At 45.8% G+C, this 18,938-nt stretch overlaps 1 protein-coding gene across 1 annotated transcript in view; it reads left to right on the top strand.

Moving 5' to 3' along the window:
• The first annotated feature begins 6,065 nt into the window (after window positions 1-6,065).
• CLIC4 (chloride intracellular channel 4) overlaps window positions 6,066-18,938 on the top strand; it is a 65,971-nt gene continuing 53,098 nt past the window's right edge. Inside the window, exon 1 of the mRNA XM_039231251.1 lies at window positions 6,066-6,310. Within this exon, the coding sequence (XP_039087182.1) occupies window positions 6,239-6,310 (72 nt within the window). The 5' untranslated portion in view covers window positions 6,066-6,238. The remainder of the gene's footprint in view (window positions 6,311-18,938) is intronic.

Below are 18,938 nucleotides of genomic sequence, written 5' to 3'. Positions count from 1 at the left end.
AATCGACTGAGCCACCCAGGCGCCCCTCATTACAATTTCTAGATGGTAGGGGTTGGTATGTAGAAAGATACTGATTTCTAAAAGAATAAAAAGATACTGATTTCTAAAAGAATAAGTTCTCTAACTGTTGGCAATAGGTCTCTAAGCTGTTTTTCTCTGGAAGTAATGTTGAAGGCAGCCAACCGGTAGATCCTGTGAGCATGTTAGTAAATTCTTTTCGATATGAATAATGGTCTCTCACATCTGTGTAAACTTTCCCTTCCTTCCCTGATTCAACATAAGCCTCTGACCCTTGGCAGAAGAAGAAACTGAGGCTCAATAAGGTGGAACAGTTTGCCCAAACTGCTAAGTGGCAGAGTTGGAATTTGAGCCAAGATCTGTTATGTAACATCTTTTGGCCTTGGGATCATGAGGCAAAGGAGAAATTGAGTCGAGGAGGGGTTTGTGCAGAAGAAGCAGAAGATGACAGTTTTTGAATGTCTACCATGCTAAAAACTTTATGTGCATCTTTTTTCTCCTTTGATTTGATTTCGTAAGTAGTCTCTACACCCAGTACAGCGGGGCTCAAACCCACAACCCTGAGATTAAGAACTCGCCTGCTCTACCCACCAAGTCAGCTAAGCGCCCCCTATGTACCATCTTTTTTTTTATTTTAATTTTAAAAAATTTATTTCTGAAAGAGAGAGACAGCGTGAACAGGGTAGAGTCAGAGACAGAGGAAGACACAGAATCAGAAGCAGGCTCCAGGCTCTGAGCTAGCTGTCAGCACAGAGCCTGATGCCAGGCTTGAACCCACGAACCGTGAGATCATGACCTGAGCCGAAGTCGGACGCTTAACTGACTGAGCCACGCAGGTGCACCTGTATCATTTTTTAAAACACCCTTAAGAACTCTTTAAGACCAGTATTATAGGCACATGGGCGGCCAGGGTACAGGCAACACAGATAAAGAGATCTGGGTCTGATTATTGGCTTTGCCACTTACTGGCTGTGTGGTCTCAGGCAAACTGCTTAACTTCTCTGAACCTCAGTTTTCTCCACTGTGCCCTGGTTTCAAATGGTACCTGGATGGTCCTTTTCGTAATGAAGGTTCATCTACCGGGGCCTGTGGCCAGGAAGAACATGCCCGCCCTTGGACCCACTCCCTGGAGCTCTATCCCTAGAGCCTGGGAAGGCGGAACTGAAACATGTGTCCAGCTCCTGTGTTTGCAGAGTGACTTTGATGCCTCCTGGTGAGCCCACATCTATCGGGAGGCTGCAGACATGGGTGCTCCTATGGATGCAGCATTCAGGTTAAACTTTAGCCAGAATAATGGCTAAGTGACAGTTAGCAAGATTTTATAGGACCTAATTCACATCATGGGGACATAGCTGAAATTCAAAGCTGCATTGGGATTTTCCATAGCCGATTGATTGGCATCACCAAAGAACAATTGAACACCTATTATGTGCGCAGTGAGAGGAACAGTAATCTGAATTTAGGAGATAGGAAGTTAAAAAGCAATGTTTGACATTTATTTGATTTATTCTTTCACTTAGTCTGATTATTATTATTCTATATAATATGCCAGGCACAGGGCATCCATAACCACTAATGTTTACTGAGCACTTAGTATATGCCAGGCAGTGTGTTAAGTGCTTTACATTTATTCACCTGTGTAATCTCCATAACAACCTTATGAGGTAGGTATTATACTTATCATCGTTTTGTATGAAGAAACCGAGGTACAGAGAAGGTAACTTGTTCAAATCGCACAGCTGGGAAGTTAAAATATTTTGCAATATTTAACATATACAAGTAAGGATGTATATGTTAAGTGTCCAGGAATCTTACAGTATACCAAGAAAGAACACATCAATATGAATAGTAGTAATAGAGACATTTTAAAAAGTGTTTATTTATTTATTTTGAGAGAGAGAGAAGGAGAGAGAGGGGAGAGAATACCAAGAAGGCTCCGCACCGTCAGCGCAGAGCCTGATGTGGGGGTTCGATCTCATGAACCAGAGATCATGAACTGAGCTGAAACCCAGAGTCAGGTGTTTACCCGACTGAGCCACCCAGGTGCCCCGATGGCTAACATTTGTCAAATGCTTCTTACTAAATACTTTGTACCAATATTATCTCATCTAATCCTCACAATGACTCTAAGAGTTAGGTTCTCTTGTGTTGCTTATTGTAGTGATGAGGGAACCTACTTGAGTATCTTACCCAAGCTGGGGTTTGAACCCAGGCAGTTTGCTGGGGAAGCCCACGCTGATGACAGCAGCACCACCTTGACCTCCTTGACAGGCAGTGTAGAATCCAGACCAATGCAATGGTGGGAAGACACTCCGTGGAGCAGGGGGATATACGAGTTGGGTCTTGAAGGATGAGTAGGAGCCTACCTTTCCCTGTACCCACTTAGTGTACAGTGTGGTGAAGAGACCGTCGTGGGTTCGAATCTCAGCCCCACCATCTTCCCAGCTGCACGGTTTCTTTTTATCTCCTCTGACCCTGTTTCCTCAATTGTAAAATGGGGACAATGAAAATGATTCTGAAACCTGTGAGGAATAGATGTAATCGGATATGAAAACAACCAGCTAGGTGTCTGGCCCTCAGCGTGGGCTCTTCTTAGTGGTCAAGCTTATGAATAGATGGGTATGGCACCAACCGCCCCTACGGGGCACCTACCACACGCCAGCCGCCATTGCAAGCATTTAACATCAATTCATTTATCGATGATCTTATCAAATAGATAAAATTTTTAGGTCCATTTTACAGATGAGAAACTGAAGCACAGAGAGATCAAATATGTTGTGCTGAGCTAGTCAATGACAGGGCCAGGACCGGAAACCAGACAGTCTGGCCCCAGAGTCCACGTGCATACCACCTCTGTCTACGGTCTAAATTATAGAAAGGGGGTTCAGACTATCAGTCAACAACACTGCGCCATCAAGAGTGGAAGGAGGGAAGTGCGTCATCAGGGGAAGCTTTCTGGAGGCGCCATCTTGTCCTTGGGAAAACCTGACTCCTCGTCATGTGGCAATCATAGCAAACACAAACCACCTGGTGTCTCAGACTGGGCACACATAGGACCCTGCAAAGGGTAAGCCAAGGGTACGGGAAACCTTAGTGTCAACATTCACTCATTCTGTAAGTTTTACTGCGTGCCATGAGCAGTTCTCAGAGCTGGAAATATAGCCATAAACAACATCGAACAAAAATCCCTGCTCTTGTGGAGTTTCTGTTCTAGCCGGGGGAGACAGACACTATACAAATAAGTGAGTAAAATATATGACCGAGGGTGGTAAGTGTTATGGAGAGAAATACTGGAGGGTGGGATGATAGAATAGCTTGTGCTGTCAAACAGGATGGTGGTTGGGGAGATCTCTCTGAGTGCGTGGCATGTGAGCAAAGACCTGAAGGGCGCAGGGGAGTGGGAGTTGCCAGAATTCTGGGGGAAGAATGTTCCACTGAGGTAGGAGAATAAGTGCAAAGGACCTGAGGCCAGAGTGTGTTTCACACGGTCAAGGGATGGCAAGGAGGCGGGTGTGGCTGGGGTAGAGAGCAAAGGCGAGAGCAGTTAAGATGAGGTCAGAAGGGCGTGGAGGGAGGTGGGAAAGAGAGCGCATCTCCACCCATCTTTAAGGTTTGTGTGTGTGCTACAAAAACAAACAAGAGAACAGAATGCAAAATATGCATACATTTCACAGTTGGAAAATGAGACTTGAATACGATGCGCTCCGGGAGCCTCCCTGCATAAACATCCCTACTCACCCCTTCTCTGCCCATCCCTGTGAGCCTGTGGGGTGGAAACGGGTTGGGGCGGGAACAAGATAGGAGCGACTGTGACTGGGTTTCTAAGCACCGGCTCAGGGGCTGAGTCTTAGAGGCACTCACTGCCTCAGTGTTCCAAGGAGAATGGCTTCCTTTCAGGTAAGATCTGAGTGCAGTCACGGAGGTCTAAGGAGCCCTGGTCTGCCCCTGCCTCCGGGCCTTCCCCATCTCATCGGGCCTTCCCCATCTCATCTCGGGAGGCCAGTATGTGACCTGCAACAGGGAATGTTAGCTGATTCAAACTGAATTCGATAAACCCTCAGGCACACCCTGGAAAATAGGATGTCTTCAACTGTTCCTTGGCCCCAGGGACAGTTTGGGGCCTTCTTCGAAATGCCATTTGATCCTTTGAGACTTGGATCTGCTTTGAAATGGCTGACCATTTTGGCTGCTTTTCCGGCACGGTGGAGGGGCCCGGCGGGAAGGGAACTTTGGTTCAGTTCATAATTTTGTGAAAAGCTAATACTGGGTTCAGTTCAGAGTCCAGGCAGGCCCTTCAGTTTGTTTTAGGTTCAAGTCCCTACCTAGGAGGCAGCCTCCTAGCATTTATTTCTTTTCCACAAACAACTGGTCATGGAAGGAGCTGAATATGACACCGTCCTCGCCTGCAGGGCGGAAGAGGGACAGTACAAGGCCCAAGGCTCTGATAACGGCCCTCGCTGACCGAGCAGCACATGTGGAAAGGCAAAGACTGGCCACAGCTCCCCGCCACGCCATAATGAAACTGAGCGTCTGACTCTGGAGCAGTGCTCCTAACCCCTGGGGTACACTGCCACTTTAACAGAGTCTCTACAAGAATATTTGAGCAACTTGCTGTGGGCTGGGAGAGGAAGAGGCTGCAGGTTTTACTGTATTTTCATGCATGCATTTAATCTGTTCCAACGCTGACATGTGTTAATACATGAAGGGTGTAGAGAGACAAACCTCCTACGTCTGGCCTTCATCATTCAACTTAACCTGGTAAGTGTGGAGAAGTAGTTGTGAGTCTGGTATTACCTAAAGCCAGAAGAGGGAACCAGTAACTCTTTCCAGAGGGGGCGACATTTTCCCCAAGCATTCAAAAGTAGCAAATCTGGACTGGATGCATACCTCCTGCCTGGCTCAAAGTATCACAGGGGGCCCCTGGATGGCTCAGTTGGTTAAGCATCTCACTTCAGCTTCAGGTCATGCGCTCACAGTTGGTGAGTTTGAGCCTGGCAGTGTCCGCTCTGTGCTGACAGCTCAGAGCCTGGAGCCTGCTTCACATTCTGTGTCTCCCTCTCTCTCTGCCTCTCTCCGTCTCACACTCTGTCACTATCTCTCTCTCTCAAAAAAAAAAATCACAGTTTTGTCTTCAGGGGCTTAAAACCTAGGACTGTGTTTCCAGTTTGAGGACCACCTACATCAAAATTGTCCCGGTGCTTGTTAAAATGTGAATTTCTCCCTTCCCGTCCCCCCCCCCCAGGAGAATTGAATGGGTAAAGCAGGGGCGGGTGTAGCACCCAGGTGATTCTCCTGCACGCAGGAGTCGGCCAGGTGAATGGGGGTGAGAAAGCAGTCCCAGCTGGAGGAACAGGCAGGAACGGCCTGGGAATCCTTACTAGCCTTCAGGCACTGGGTTGCAGTTCAAAACTGTAGGTTCTGGAGAGGGATCCTGTCCCTACTGTTTACCACGTGGGGCCTGGAACACACGAGGGCCTCATTAGTATTTGTCAATATGCTGAGTCCCAAGATAGAGAAGTGACAGGAGAGTCCGAGGAAAAAGGAAGAAGTCAGAGGAGAGAGAAAAAAAAAAGGTGTTTCTAAGTGGATGAAAACTTTCGGAAAAGTCCCTCCGGAAGGCAGCTCCGCCTAACAGAAGGAGTTGGAGAGGTGGCCGCTGCGGGAAAGGGGGAAAGGTCTGCGAGTGCAGCGGGCTGCAGCGCGGGGCAGAGCGGGAGGCGCCTCCGCGCCTCCCCAGGCCAGCCGATGGCGTGAGGTCACCTGGCAGGGCGCCAGCAGCAGCTGCGAGGACGCGCCCGCGCGGCGGTGGGAGGCGGTGTCAGGCTCCTGCCCCCGGGGGGAATTTCCCTCCCGCCCCCTCGGGAGGCGTGGCTCGGAGTCTCGCCCGCCTACGGGCCGAGCCTGAGCTGCTTTACCGCCCCAGCCCCAGGCCACACCCCCGAGCTCCAGCAGCCTCTTCCTCCAGAGTCTGGAGGCTCAGGGCCTTGGCCCCGCCCCCGGCCCCGCCCCCGGCCCCGCCCCGCGGCTAGAAGCAGCTCGCGCCGGGGCGGCCTCCGAGTCGCTCGCGGGGCGTGGGGCGGTGCTGGGCAGCCGAGGCTGAGGCGAGCTCGACGCCTGGACTGTCCAGGGAGGCGCAGCGCAGCGCGGCGGGAACCCTCCGTCGGAGTAACCCGGGAGCAGGAGAAGCCGCCGCCGCCCGCGGAGCGCAGCCGAGCCGGCCATGGCGTTATCGATGCCGCTGAACGGGCTGAAGGAGGAGGACAAAGAGCCCGTCATCGAGCTCTTCGTCAAGGTGAGCGCTCGCCCGCCGTCCCGCCGCGGCGAGCCCCCCGGCGCCCGTCCGCCCGACCGCGGGGGGCGGCGTCCCTGCGCACCCGGCGCTCCTCGGCCCCGGCGCCCCCGCGGCGCCCCCGCGCGGAGCCCGCTCCCCGGGCCGAGAGCCAGTGCTCCCGCGACCCCGGCCCATTGTCTCGGGCCCACCCGCGCCTTCCCGCCGCCCGGGCCGGTCTGGGGAGCCGGGGCGGGACCGGGACCCCCGGCAGCCCGCACGCGGGGCGGCGGTCACCGTCTCCAGCTGCGCGGGCTCCGGCGGACGCCGGACCGTCGTCCCGCGTCTGGGTGGGAAGAGCTGCTGCGCCCCGGGCCCCGGGCAGGGGTGGGTCCCGGCGGTCCCCGGCCCGGGTCCCTCCCCCCCCCCCAGCCCCGGCCGGGGCCCGCAGCCTCTCAGTCGGGAGACGCTGAACCCAACTTCTTGGAACGGTTTCCTAAAGAGCATTTCGCTTCCCGCTGGCTTGAAACTGTAACTTGAATTTTCAAGGCAGTCTTAACATTTTTTTTTCTTTTTTTAAAGAGCAGACATTCCTGGGCTTCCGGAAAAGACCGAGATTCCCAACTTGGGTTTTCCTGGCTTAGGTGTTTTACCAATCATCGGGGTTTCTTGTTGCTCAAACTCGGAGTGGTTTGTATGATGCAACATTTTGGCTGCTCCGCTCGGTGCTGCTGCCTCGGGAAGGATTGTGTGCGCCCTTTTGTTTGAGAAAAACTGACGAGGGACAGAGTTTATAACTTGCTTGAGCTTTAAAGGGTTGGTTTCTCTCTCTGGTCTTGTCGGTTTTTATATCCCAGGCGCACCTTATTTGCTTACACATAATTACCGCTGTCTCTTTCCCATTTTCTTTTAATATTTTTCATTTTAGCAAAGGAGGGAGAGTAGAAGTTACAACATCTGGCTCCTGCTGCCTCCCTCAAAACTTCAAAATCCCTGAGATTCTCTTAGTCACTTAAGCGGACTTCTTCAGAGCCAGGCTCTGAATTGGAAAGTTAATAGGAATCTAGAAGAATTTTGTTCTTTTTTTTTCTTTCCTCCCCGAGTTTTTTATTTTAAAGAAGGGGACGCATTGAGGGGTGTGTTTGAGAGATGGGAGGGAAGAAATGATCAGAACCGGGTTTGTTTTAGGATTTTCTTTCGGTTATCAGTGTTAGTTAGAAACGTTTTGGTTTAGGGAACTGAAACAGCCCACAGGTATAGCACCCCCAGAATATCTTCAAAGATTCTTTTGGTTTGGGTGGCAGATCTAGTACTTTGAAGCCCAGAGGATGTAGGAAGGAACCTGAAATAAGAGAAAGTAAGAGGGTGGACGGCGGCATGGAGAGGGGAGGAGAGAGAAGGGTGGGGTCACTGATCAGTGTTCACAAATTTCACTGAGCTAGGAATAGGAAGGAATTCCCATAGACTCAAAAAACAGTGTTATCTATTAAGTTCTAAAAAAAAAAAACAAAACACCAAAACCCCATGATACTTAACATTGAAACTTTAGAAGTAGCATTAAATTTAGAATCAGATAAGGATACTATCAGTAATGGTTTCTTTTCAGCTTTATACTGTAGACCCTGGCCAATACAACAAGACAAGAAAAAAATTAAGTGTATGATTTAGAGTGGAAGAGATAGAGGCTTACCGCTCTGCTTGTTGTTAATTTAACCCTTCAATTAGAAGTGTAGGGGCATGGTGCTTTGTTTCTCAGAATGGAGTTCCTTGCATGCTGCTTCCCATTGTTCGTGTTGGTGCTGGATGTGTATTATTTTTTTTTAATCTTTTTTTGATGTTTAAATTTTGAGAGAGGGAGAGGGAGAGAGAGAGTAGGAGCAGGGGAGGGGCAGAGAGAGAGGGAGACTCAGAATCCAAAGCAGGCTCCAGGCTCTGAGCTGTCAGCACAGAGCCAGACCCGGGGCTCCAACTCCCAGACCGCGGGATGGTGACCTGAGCAAGTCGGTCGCTTAACTGACTGAGCCACCCAGGTGCCCCTACATGTGTATTATTTACTAAGTACAACTTACAGTAATATCTGAAACTATGGATGAGGTGTGGTGATTATATTTCTCATATGCATAACTATTAAAATAAAAAAAGACTGTGATCCACCTAAAAAGGCCCTGCTTACCACTCACCGGAAGCCTTTCTCTCCCGGGGCTTGGTGGCAGAGAGAGACCCAGGGTTCAAGTCACAGTTCTATACTCACTGGGCGAGTTGTTTTCCTTTTCTGAGACTTATTTTCTTCATTTGCAAAGCAAGAGGTGAGCTGCTTTCTGCTGCCCTGTGATTCCGCATGGGCAAAACATTGCACTGGTACCAGGATGGTTGTTTCAAAGGGGGAAGAAAAAGGCCCTGGTAAATGGTGGTAAAGAATATTCTTTTTCTTTTTCTTTGGTAAACGGTACTCTTGGTTTCTTCTTGAAACCTGTATATGGGAAATGCAAATAGGGGAAGACACCCTTTTAAATACAGTTATTTTGAAAGCAGTGAGGGGGCAGAGGCGGTGGAGCATGGTGTGTTAATTATTCTGCCAAGACGTATCTGAGTTTGTAGCCAGATACTATTATCTACACTTCAAGCTCACGCGGGAAAAGGATGGTGGGCTTACCTGTTCAGGTGGATTTAAATTTAAAACATATTCTCTTAAATATCTGGGAAGCCAGGACCTTCCCAACTAGTGTGACTGGACTCACAGCTACATTTTTTTCCTGGTGTGTGTTCTCGGAGGTGGCGGCCCCTGAGCCCAGGGGCTCCCCGTCCCCTTTATAAAAGTAGTTCTCCATTTGTGCTTGTTTACACCAACACCCAGAGGGTAGGACCCCCTCCCAGTAGTGGGAGTGCCTTCTCCCGCCACCGAGAGGGGCCTGGTACATGTATATATTTTGATAGACCAGCCCCAGTTGGGAACCGCTGATCAGTAGGATGACGTTCAGACCCTTTAGCAAGGGCATAAGATCCCTTATAACTTGAATATAATTAAAATTGCTAATCCACTTTGTTCACATACTAATTGTGTGTCTTGGGGCACATGACTTATACCTCTCTGTGCCTCATGTGTACAGTTAGGTTATTAATATACCAGGCTCATAGGAAGAAATTAGTTGATCTATGGAGCATGTAATAAGCTTAGAACAGTATCTGATACACAGAAAATAAATGCTAGTTGTGTGTCATTTTGTATGTGCATATTTATATGCAGATCTTCCATACTAGAGAGAACTTAAGTTCCTTTTTAAGTTAAGGTCGGTCTGTTTATTCATCTACATTCCTGGAACATAAGACGGTTCCAAATGTTTGAAGTTGTTTCCTTTTTTCTTAGCACGTTGCTGTTTATATATGTGTCTGACATGCTATGGAACTGGGAACTGTGTCCTTAGAGCCTCTTAGTCTCTGAGTCTCGAACCTTGGTCCTTTGCCTCCAAAACCCCATATGGTTTTATCTACCTCCTTGTCCTCCCCTGCAGTTTGTAGTCCTTCTAGTCTTCCCTCGTATCTTCCATATTTTCCACCAGTATGTCTTCTTGGCCACGTTCAGAATTTGGAACCAACATTTCTGCTTTCAGTAAAAATATTAATTATTGAGTCGCACGATGAGAGAAATTAAAGAGAGACTGGTTTTTTTTCCCCCTTTGGCTTGTATAAGCCCAGCTCCTGTTGGCCCTGCTGCGCCCGCGCCCCCCCCCCCCCGCCAGCCCCCACTGGTAGCTTTGGTTTGATGTGATGGTATTTCTGATCTCAGCATAGAAGGACTCCCTTTGTAGAGTTTAGCTTTATGAGCTGGAATTTAAACTTGGTGTACAATTTTGAACTGGGATGGTCACTGTTGGCGATGGTCACTAACCTGCCGGGATTGGGGTGGTGGCTGTAAAAAATTAATCTGGTGCAGGGCGGCGTAGCACACAAGAATAACTGTTTCTTTTGAGCTTTTTGGCAGGGTCTCAAGTTTGCATGGACCCTGGAGCCAGACTGCTTGGCTTGAATCTGGCTTCTCCTAACGTATTAGCCAAGTTTCCTAAGTTCTCAGTGCCTCAGTTTCCTGACCTCTAATAGTAGGATAATAATAATTACAACAATTTTATAGGGTTGCTGAGGGGATTAACTGCTAATCGTGTGTATTAATTAGGGCAGTCTAAGCTGCCTCCCTAGTAATGTTTTTTTTATTTATTTTGAGAGACAGAGAGCAAGAGTGGGAGAGGGACAGAAAGAGAAGGGGAGAGAGAATCCCAGGCAGGCTCCGCGCGGTCCTTGTGGTTGATCTCACGAACCATGAGATCGTGACCTGAGCCGAAATCAAGAGACACTTTACCAACTGAGCCACCCAGGCGCCCCAAGAATAAGACTATTAAAAACCTAATTTAGGTTTTTGTGTATACATAAAAATTTCCCCAGCCTCGTTGGTTTTTCCAACACTTCCTTATTTTTTGGACAGGTGTCTATTCAACAACTTCTCAGTGGCATTTGGGAGGGTGTAGCTGCATTATATAGATGGGCAAGCTGTCAACTGTTTTGCCAATATAAAGTGAGTTCTTTATATTTTGTATCAAGGGCAGTCTTCAGCCTCCTTTTTAGACACACATCAAGTACATTTTCTGTAGCAAGTGATGTGGAGAACTTTGTTCTAATAATTGACCAAAAATAAATTTGACATTAAGACGGTGTTACCTAGGATCTAATTGGTTGGCATTCCTTTGAGGCTTCTAGAGGGGAAAATTTGGGAGATAAAAGTGAATGTTCAATGTGAAATTAATGAGAACTGTATTCTTTTTACATGTTGTGTGACCTATTCCTGAAGATCTAACAGGTCTTTGCTACTCTCTGCAAAGGCCAAGGTCACGGTTCTGGGTAACAGTAAAACTCTGAGAGAATGGGACCAAACATGGGGAAGAGACAGGCGACTGTCGAGGCAGGGGACTGAACACGCATGAGAAGCTGTACACGGTATGAATCATGGTAGGAAAGAGGCAGTGGGGAGGACCTGGCTGTCACTGGAAGTTTGTTGGTTTGAAAGGATACTTACAGAGATGCCTAGAAGCCAGTAAAAGAATGGTGAGCAAGACTTTCCCACTTCCTGTTTCGTTAGTGGCATGGATCCTTGTGTCACGTGCCTCCTGGATAGAGAGTTGGTGAGTCCATAAAAGGGAAATGTGTGAGGCAGGATGGGAAGTATGATTAAAGCGTTAATAAAGATTTCGATCAAGTTAGGGGTAAGTTGAGTTTGCTCATTTTAGAGGCTCTTGGAGAGAATGGAAAGGGAGTTTCTGAAGGAAAATAACATCAAGGTCATGATTACAAACCATCCAAGTATGAATTAACAGGAATCTAAATTTAATTCAGGGCATCAGTTTGTGAATTCTCTTGGAACTTTTAATCTTCTTGTCTTTTTGAGACTTGGCTTTTATTCCTCAGTGCTCAGTCCCGAGTATTGGTAGAAGGAATATCAATTAGCCTGGTTTGGTTTATGGGGTTTTCCCCCCTTTATTTTAAAACCAGGAGAATGTATTAGTTTAAATTTATGAAAATAACAACTTCATGTAGATAAGTAAGACTGTACTTGAGAGTTGTGCCAAAGGTAGACTAGGAGTATTTTAAAGTTTAATGGTTAATGTTTTGAAAAAGGAACAATATTAGAACCAGGGCCACATATGGAACGGAGTTCATCATGCAAGTGTTTTGTCTCATAGAGTTTTTAAATTTGTTTTTGCTTTTCTTGAAGTTGAAGTACATTGTGATTCTAAGTAAGGAGTATAACAAGTTTCCTCCCCCCTTTTTCTTTTTGTGATCAAATCATTCCAACTTTACATGTGCAATAACTCATCCTTACGAAAAGGATTTAGCTCTCTTTACGATAGAGTTATAAACATGTCAATCATCTGTACTAATGTAAGTATTGGATTTTACCACCATACCACATAGCTATTTGTATGTGTGAGAGGAGAAAGAAAGAATCCGAGCAAATGAGCAAATGTTGGAGCCTAGAAAAGCAAGTAATTAGGTGAAAGCTGAGTAATTAAGAACTTTTAAGGGTATGTGGGTTCTATGCTGGTTTTTCCTCTCCTGACAACCGGGTCCTTTATTTTGGGGGTGGAGACCTGGTGGTAGGTGACTAGAGGGAAAGTTCATTCAAAACTGAAGACAAACGAAAGGAGGCTGTCACGCTCCTAAGGAAGGTGGCAGAGTGGTGGTGTCCGTGACAGTGGACTTGTAGAGAAAAGGAAGGTGTTCAGACTTCAAAAATGAAATTGTAGCCTCAGACATACAGATGCCCAAGACAGAACTGAAAAGTTTTCAAAGACGTAAACTTAGGAAGAATGTGCGGTTCTGATTTAGTTAACATGGGGATCCAGAAGTTTGGCTTAAAAATGTTTAGGACTTGTTGATCCTTCATGGAGTCGTGTTAAATGGTTGCTAGCCATCAGTAACACAAGCTTTATTCACATTTTGTAAGTTTTGGCAGTACCCTTGGTTACAAATACTGCTTTTTAATCTCTTAGCATAAGTAGTATCTAACTTTTGTCTGTTTTAGTTTAAATATTGGCCCTAAATTTGGAAAGTAATGCCATTTCCGTTCTGCTTCCTAGTATATTCATTTTATAGGTAATGCATGCTTTGAAAAATAATGTGTTTTTTTTCCGGGCATCTAGGTGGCTCAGTCATTTGAGTGTCCAACTCTTGATTTTGGTTCAGGTCATGATCCCTGGATCATGAGATCGAGCCCCAAGTCCATCTTATGCTTAAGATTCTCTCCCTCTGCCCCTCTCCCGTGCTTGCACGCACTCTCTCAAATACAAAAAAATGTGTTTTTTCCCCAATTATACAAACCATATGTGTTTACTATAGACAACCTAGAAAACACAGGAAAGCACACATAAAATAAAATTACTAAATAAATAAAAATACTAAAACCCCTCCTTCTGGAAATGGCTGCTATTTCTGTTTTGTTCTGTGTCATATTCTTTTCCATAAACTTGCATGAATTATTGATGAGAGCATTTTAATGTTCTCCATGGCAGCAGAATACTTGGGTGCATGAAAAGTACAGTCTAGTACGTAACATGTATTGAGTTGTGAGTTAATTTAAAGGAAATCTGCTTTGTTAAGCTTTTCTCGAAGAAACTCGGATTGTATCTGGATTTATCTTCCTAATGGCACTAAAAGAGCACTTCCTCTGATTTCTGCTGGAAGGAAGCAAGCCCTTTTTGTTGTGAAATTTGCCAACACCTAGAATTGCTCATAGAATAGATACTGATTAAATGGTTTGAAGGTAGGCTGTCCCTTTGCACTATTTAGGAGAAATCTGTTCTGAAAATCCAAATTATTTTTTAGTATTAATTTTCCTCCCCAATCTTGTAGTAGGTGCCCATTTTATAGTTAGAGGGTATAAGATAGACTCTTTGCCTAGAAATGGTCCAGCACAGTATAGAGATATTAATAGAAGCAAATGTTGATTGTATACATTCCGTGTAGTAAGTGCTGGAGACATGAAGGAGTACGAGCAGGTTTCTGGTCTTCAAGGAGCTCAACCGTATAGCCTGATGGAGAGGCAGAAGGTGCGTAAATGAGCCATGGTGATGATGCCTTTTTCCTATACAGTGTAGTGACTTTCTGTCTTGTGCTTTTTAAAACCCAGTTGAATTAAGACCTTAAGAAATGATTTATTTGGCAACTAATTGACTTAGACATGAGTGACATGTCTATGTTGTATACTGACAGATGAAGGGTGCTTAGTACTCTGGAACCTACTAAGTATGTTATATTATCAGTTTAAAGAAGCTTGTATCTTTTCCCTCAGTGATGTAGTTATGCGTTAATATTCTGTAATTTTTATCTGAAATGAAACTGATATTTCTTGCCTCAAATGTTCAATAGACCTGACTCTCTCTAGTTGTTTATTGATTTAGATACAGCTCCTTGATCTGGCAGGCCGAGCCCTTCAGATCGTGACCCAACTGTGTTTCCAGTCTTCTCGCCCACGGCAGCTGTAAATTTGCCTCATAATCTAGTGAGACTCATCCTGAACATGCCCTGTACTTCTCTGCCTTCAGCAAAGACTTTGGCTGGTGTTTCCTTCCCTTGAAATATCTCTGACTTCTCCAGCGCCTCCCCCACCTCCAATTTCTGCCTGCCAGAGTAGTAAATTGTTATCTTTTCATTCTGTCACTTAACAGATATCGAAGTAGTGTTATGGTGCCTTGACTACATTGAGGACTTTCATGGCTTTCCTAGTCAGTTGGGGGAGGCAGACAGTACCTTATGTCCGAGTGCTGAGTGCTGTGAAGAAAGCTCAAGTTGGGCAAGGAATATAGAGAATTGGAGGGGGTGCTGTTTTTGATTTAATAGGACATTCAGAAAGCCTTGCAGAGAAGAGCCTATGAGGAGGCCGGGTCAGAAGCAGAGAGACCAGGAAGGTGGCTATTTAGTAGTAATTTACGCAGGAGATTGGTGGCTTGGGCTAAGGTGAGAAGTAGTCTGATTCTGGATATATTTCTAGGATGGAGGTGACAGGATTTCCTGCTGGATTGGATGTGGAATCTAAGAGAAAGAGGAGTCAAGGATGATTCTGAGAATTTTGTTCTGAAGAAATGACAGAATAGTGTGGTTGCCACTGATTGAGATGGGGAAGGCTGTGGGGAGTTAGTTCTGATGAGGTGGAGATCAGGAGTGTAGTTTTTGACCTGTTAAATTTTAAGACTTCATGTAATCTTTTGTCTAGTGGGAGAAGCTTGTGTTAAAGAAATACACAAATACAGACAGTATATAATTGCATAAAGACAAGAATAGGGCACTTCTTGAGAAGAAATGACAGGAAATCTAATTAAAAATTTTTTTTAATGTTTGTTTATTCTTGAGAAGGAGAGACAGTATGAGTAGGGGAGGGGCAGAGAGAGAGGGAGACACAGAATCCGAAGCAGGTCCACGCTCTGAGCTGTCTGCACAGAGCCCGACGCGGGGCTCGAACTCACAAACTGTGAGATCATGACCTGAGCCGAAGTCTGACACTTAGCCAACTGAGCCACCCAGGCGCCCCACGGAAATCTAATTTACATGGAAGCTGAGTTGGGCCTTCTCCGAGAAATCACAGGTAGGACAAAGAGTAAATAAGAGAAGGATGAGGGGAAGAGGATTCCAGGCTGGAGGAATTGATAAATGTAATGACTGGAAATATTCAACAAGTTGAGAGTATGACTGGAATGGAGAGAACAAAATTGAGGTGCTGAGTGAGATCTAGATGGGCTGCATCATGGAGGTCTCTGTAGGTCATGTGAATTTTTTCCTTCGTAAAAAGAGCGGTTCTCAAAACATGTTAAGCAAGGGAGTGCCCTGGTTTGATGTGCATTTTGATGTGAGTGGTCAGTCCACTCTGCGGAAAATGAATTGCTGAGAGGCAAGCGTAGGAACAAGGCAAACTATTTGGAGGCCATTGTAGTGGAGAAAGATGATGATGGCTTGGATTAGGGTGGTGATGGGGAGAAGAGAATGGATTTGAGACAAATTTTGGAGGTGGCATCAATAGGAAGATAGTGAAGGAGTTGTGTGTGAGTTTCTAATCAGATTTCACTGGTTGATCGTGGTGCCTTTTACTGGAAGGAAGAGGAGCAGTGTTCATGTTTTGTCTTCTTGAGTCTCAGACGACAGAGATGTCAAGTGGAGACATCAAGTAGGAAGTTGGATATACAGATCTGAGGTTCAGAAAGAGGTCCGGGCCGCCTGGGTGGCTCAGTTGGTTAAGTTTCCTACTTTGTCTCAGGTCATGATCTCACGGTTCGTGGGTTCGAGCCCCGCGTCGGGTTCTGTGCTGACGGCTAGCTCAGAGCCTGAAGCCTGCTTTGGATTCTCTATCTCCCTCTCTCTCTGACCCTCCGCTGCTCGCTCGCTCTCGCTCTCTCTCTCTCTCTCAGAAATAAAAACATTAAAAAAATTTTTTTAGAGGTGTCTGGGTGGCTCAGTCGGTTAAGCATCCGACTTTGTCTCAGGTCATGATCTCACAGTTCGTGGGTTCGAGCCCTGTGTTGGGTTCTGCGCTGACAATGCAGAGCCTGCTTGGGATTCTCTGTCTCCACCCCTCCCCCACTCACGCGTGCACTCTTTCTCAAATAAACTTTAAAAAAAAAAAAAAAGGCCTAGCCAGGGTAGAGGAAGTTGCAACCTGTTACATATATATTGATATTTATGTAGTATTGAAAGCATGTGAGATGATTCACTGGGTGAATGAGGAATAGTAGGGAAAATGCCCAGGATCAAGTTCTAAGAAACCCTCAACACTTAGTGGTTACGTAACAGAGAAGCTAAAAAGGAGAACAAGGAGCAGTTGAAACAGCGCAGTGTGGGGAGAGGAAAGCTACAAGAATGAGGCTCCAGAGAAGAGGAGAGGCTTTTCAGGAGGGAGTGACCATTTGTGTCAAGTAAGGTGAACGTCTGTTTGATTTATCGCCTGGAAGTCATTGGCGACACAGCAGCAGCTTTGGTGGAGTCCTGGTGGGGAAGCCATCGTAGAGTGGGTAGAACAGTGAATAGAAAAGTACCAGTAGAGTCCATGTGCGATGCCAGCTCTTAACAGGAGAGCTGGCCATGTGGAAGGGACAGGTCAGTAGTCAGAACGGGAGACATTTTAAGTGGAGGAGGCATTTTTAAAAATTATGAGCTCAAAGGGCTATAATGTTGGAAAGAACACTACATCATATCAGAGGGGGAAAATATTTTTCATGAGAGTCTCATAATTCACTGACTGGGAGGCCTTTTTCACTGCAAGGAAGGTCTGTTTTGTGTATGTTTACAATAGATGTGCTTATTACCATGGACTTATTTTTCTGTTGTATCTCCCGAATGCATGAGGTGTGGAATAAATACATAGAAGATTTTTTTATATTTAATTGAAATACTATAAACATGTATGGGGTCCTTTCTGTGTGCCAGGCACTGGGTTAACTACATTACTTTTATTGACTCAATAAAATGTTTGCCGAAGGAATACACGGAAGCTTTTCACTCCCCCTCTCCGCCCTATCTTGCACAGGGTTGATTTCCAGAGGAGGCTGGTGGGAAAAGAAGATATAAAATATGTGATTGGGGAAAAGCAAGTGGCTATGAACTTCACAGAAATCTTCAAATGAGAAGCCAGAGAAACAGATCATGATGCAAGTCACTGGGCTCATTTCATATTGGCTATTTTGATTTAGTTTCTCAAAATGACTCTTGGTTTAGGTTGAAATGAACAAATTTGCTTCCCCCCCCCCCCGTACAATACAAAAGAGCGAAGGGAGAGTCCATGACTGTGTCCGGGCCCCGAGTGTGCAGTCACTGTCTAGATGACTCGGCAGAGGCCCCTGTGCTAGATTATAGCGCTGCCTTGGTATTACTGCTTGTAAAGGTTCTTTCTGTCCTTGGTGATGTTTGAGGTTTGAGAGCCCAAAGTCAGAGCCAGGGGATGATTATCGACTTGAAGTATCATTTGTATTTTCTATGTAGGCAGTAAATAGTCTGTTTCAAGGTTGAAGATGATTAGAATAAGTATTTCGAGTAGGCAGTTGAGTTGTCATTTGGAAGACTGGAGCTTTATGTTGCATTGTTGTCATAGTGTAGAGGTTAAGAGCATGGTCTCTGGGACCCTGTGGACTGTGTCAATACTGGCTCTGCCCTTCGCTCTCTTAGTGTCTCTCCTAGGATAATGGTGTATCTACTTGGACTTTCGTAGAGATTAAAAGAATTAATACAAGGAAGACACTTAAGGTCTGGCATATACGGAGCACTATTTCCTTATTATTATTCCATGGGCCTTTGGCACGCTGAGTTCAGACTATATTGAACTCATGGTTAGTTTATTTGTTCAATACCTGTGGTTTCAGGCTCCAGGATGTTACTAAGAGAAGAATCTGCGTGGCTGCTACTACAAATAAATAGGCGGAGAACTTTCCATTCTTTACCAGAAGAGCAGATTTAGTTTTAAAAATTCAAGAGTAGACTCAAATTTATTCCTGAATTAAGTGAACCATGATCCTGCTAACACTTCTAGATACCAGAAGGACTTTCAGATGGACTCTGCCACCTCAGACTGCCTCAGCAGCTCTTTCTGGGCCAGGAGCTAAAGTTTAAGAGTCCATTATTTAAGAGTCCCTCTTTTCCTTCCTCCCTTCCTCCCTCCCTTCCTTCCTTCCTTCCTTCTTTCCAAGCATCAAAGAAGTAAAGAGGAATAATCCGGGGCTGTCGAATCTGTCTAGTGGTTCTGTGATTTATGGATTTGGCATAATAGCGCCTTGTGGTACTACATTTCACTGTTCCTTTTTTGTGACATTCACTTAAAAAGTTGAACTGGTCACATATTAACTGACATTTAATGCTTTTTTTTTTTTTTTAATGTTTATATTTTTGAGAGAGGGGAAGAGAGAGACACAGCCAAGCACGAGGAGGGAGGGAAGCAAAGGGGAGAGTGAAAGAGAATCCCAAGCAGGCTTGGCACTGTCAGCATAGCGCCTGACACGGGGTTCCGCTCCATGAACCGCGAGATCATGACCTGAGCCAAAGTCGGACGCTTAACCCACGGAGCCACCCAGGTGCCCCATTATCTAATGCTTTTTTTTTTTTTTTTTAATGTTTATTCATTTTTTGAGAGACA

Source organism: Hyaena hyaena, unplaced genomic scaffold, assembly GCF_003009895.1.
Source record: "Hyaena hyaena isolate Hyena2069 unplaced genomic scaffold, ASM300989v1 scaffold_3, whole genome shotgun sequence".
Lineage (NCBI taxonomy): Eukaryota > Metazoa > Chordata > Mammalia > Carnivora > Hyaenidae > Hyaena > Hyaena hyaena.
The sequence above is the reverse complement of the archived record's forward strand: the minus strand, read 5'-3'. Positions and strand labels throughout refer to the sequence as shown.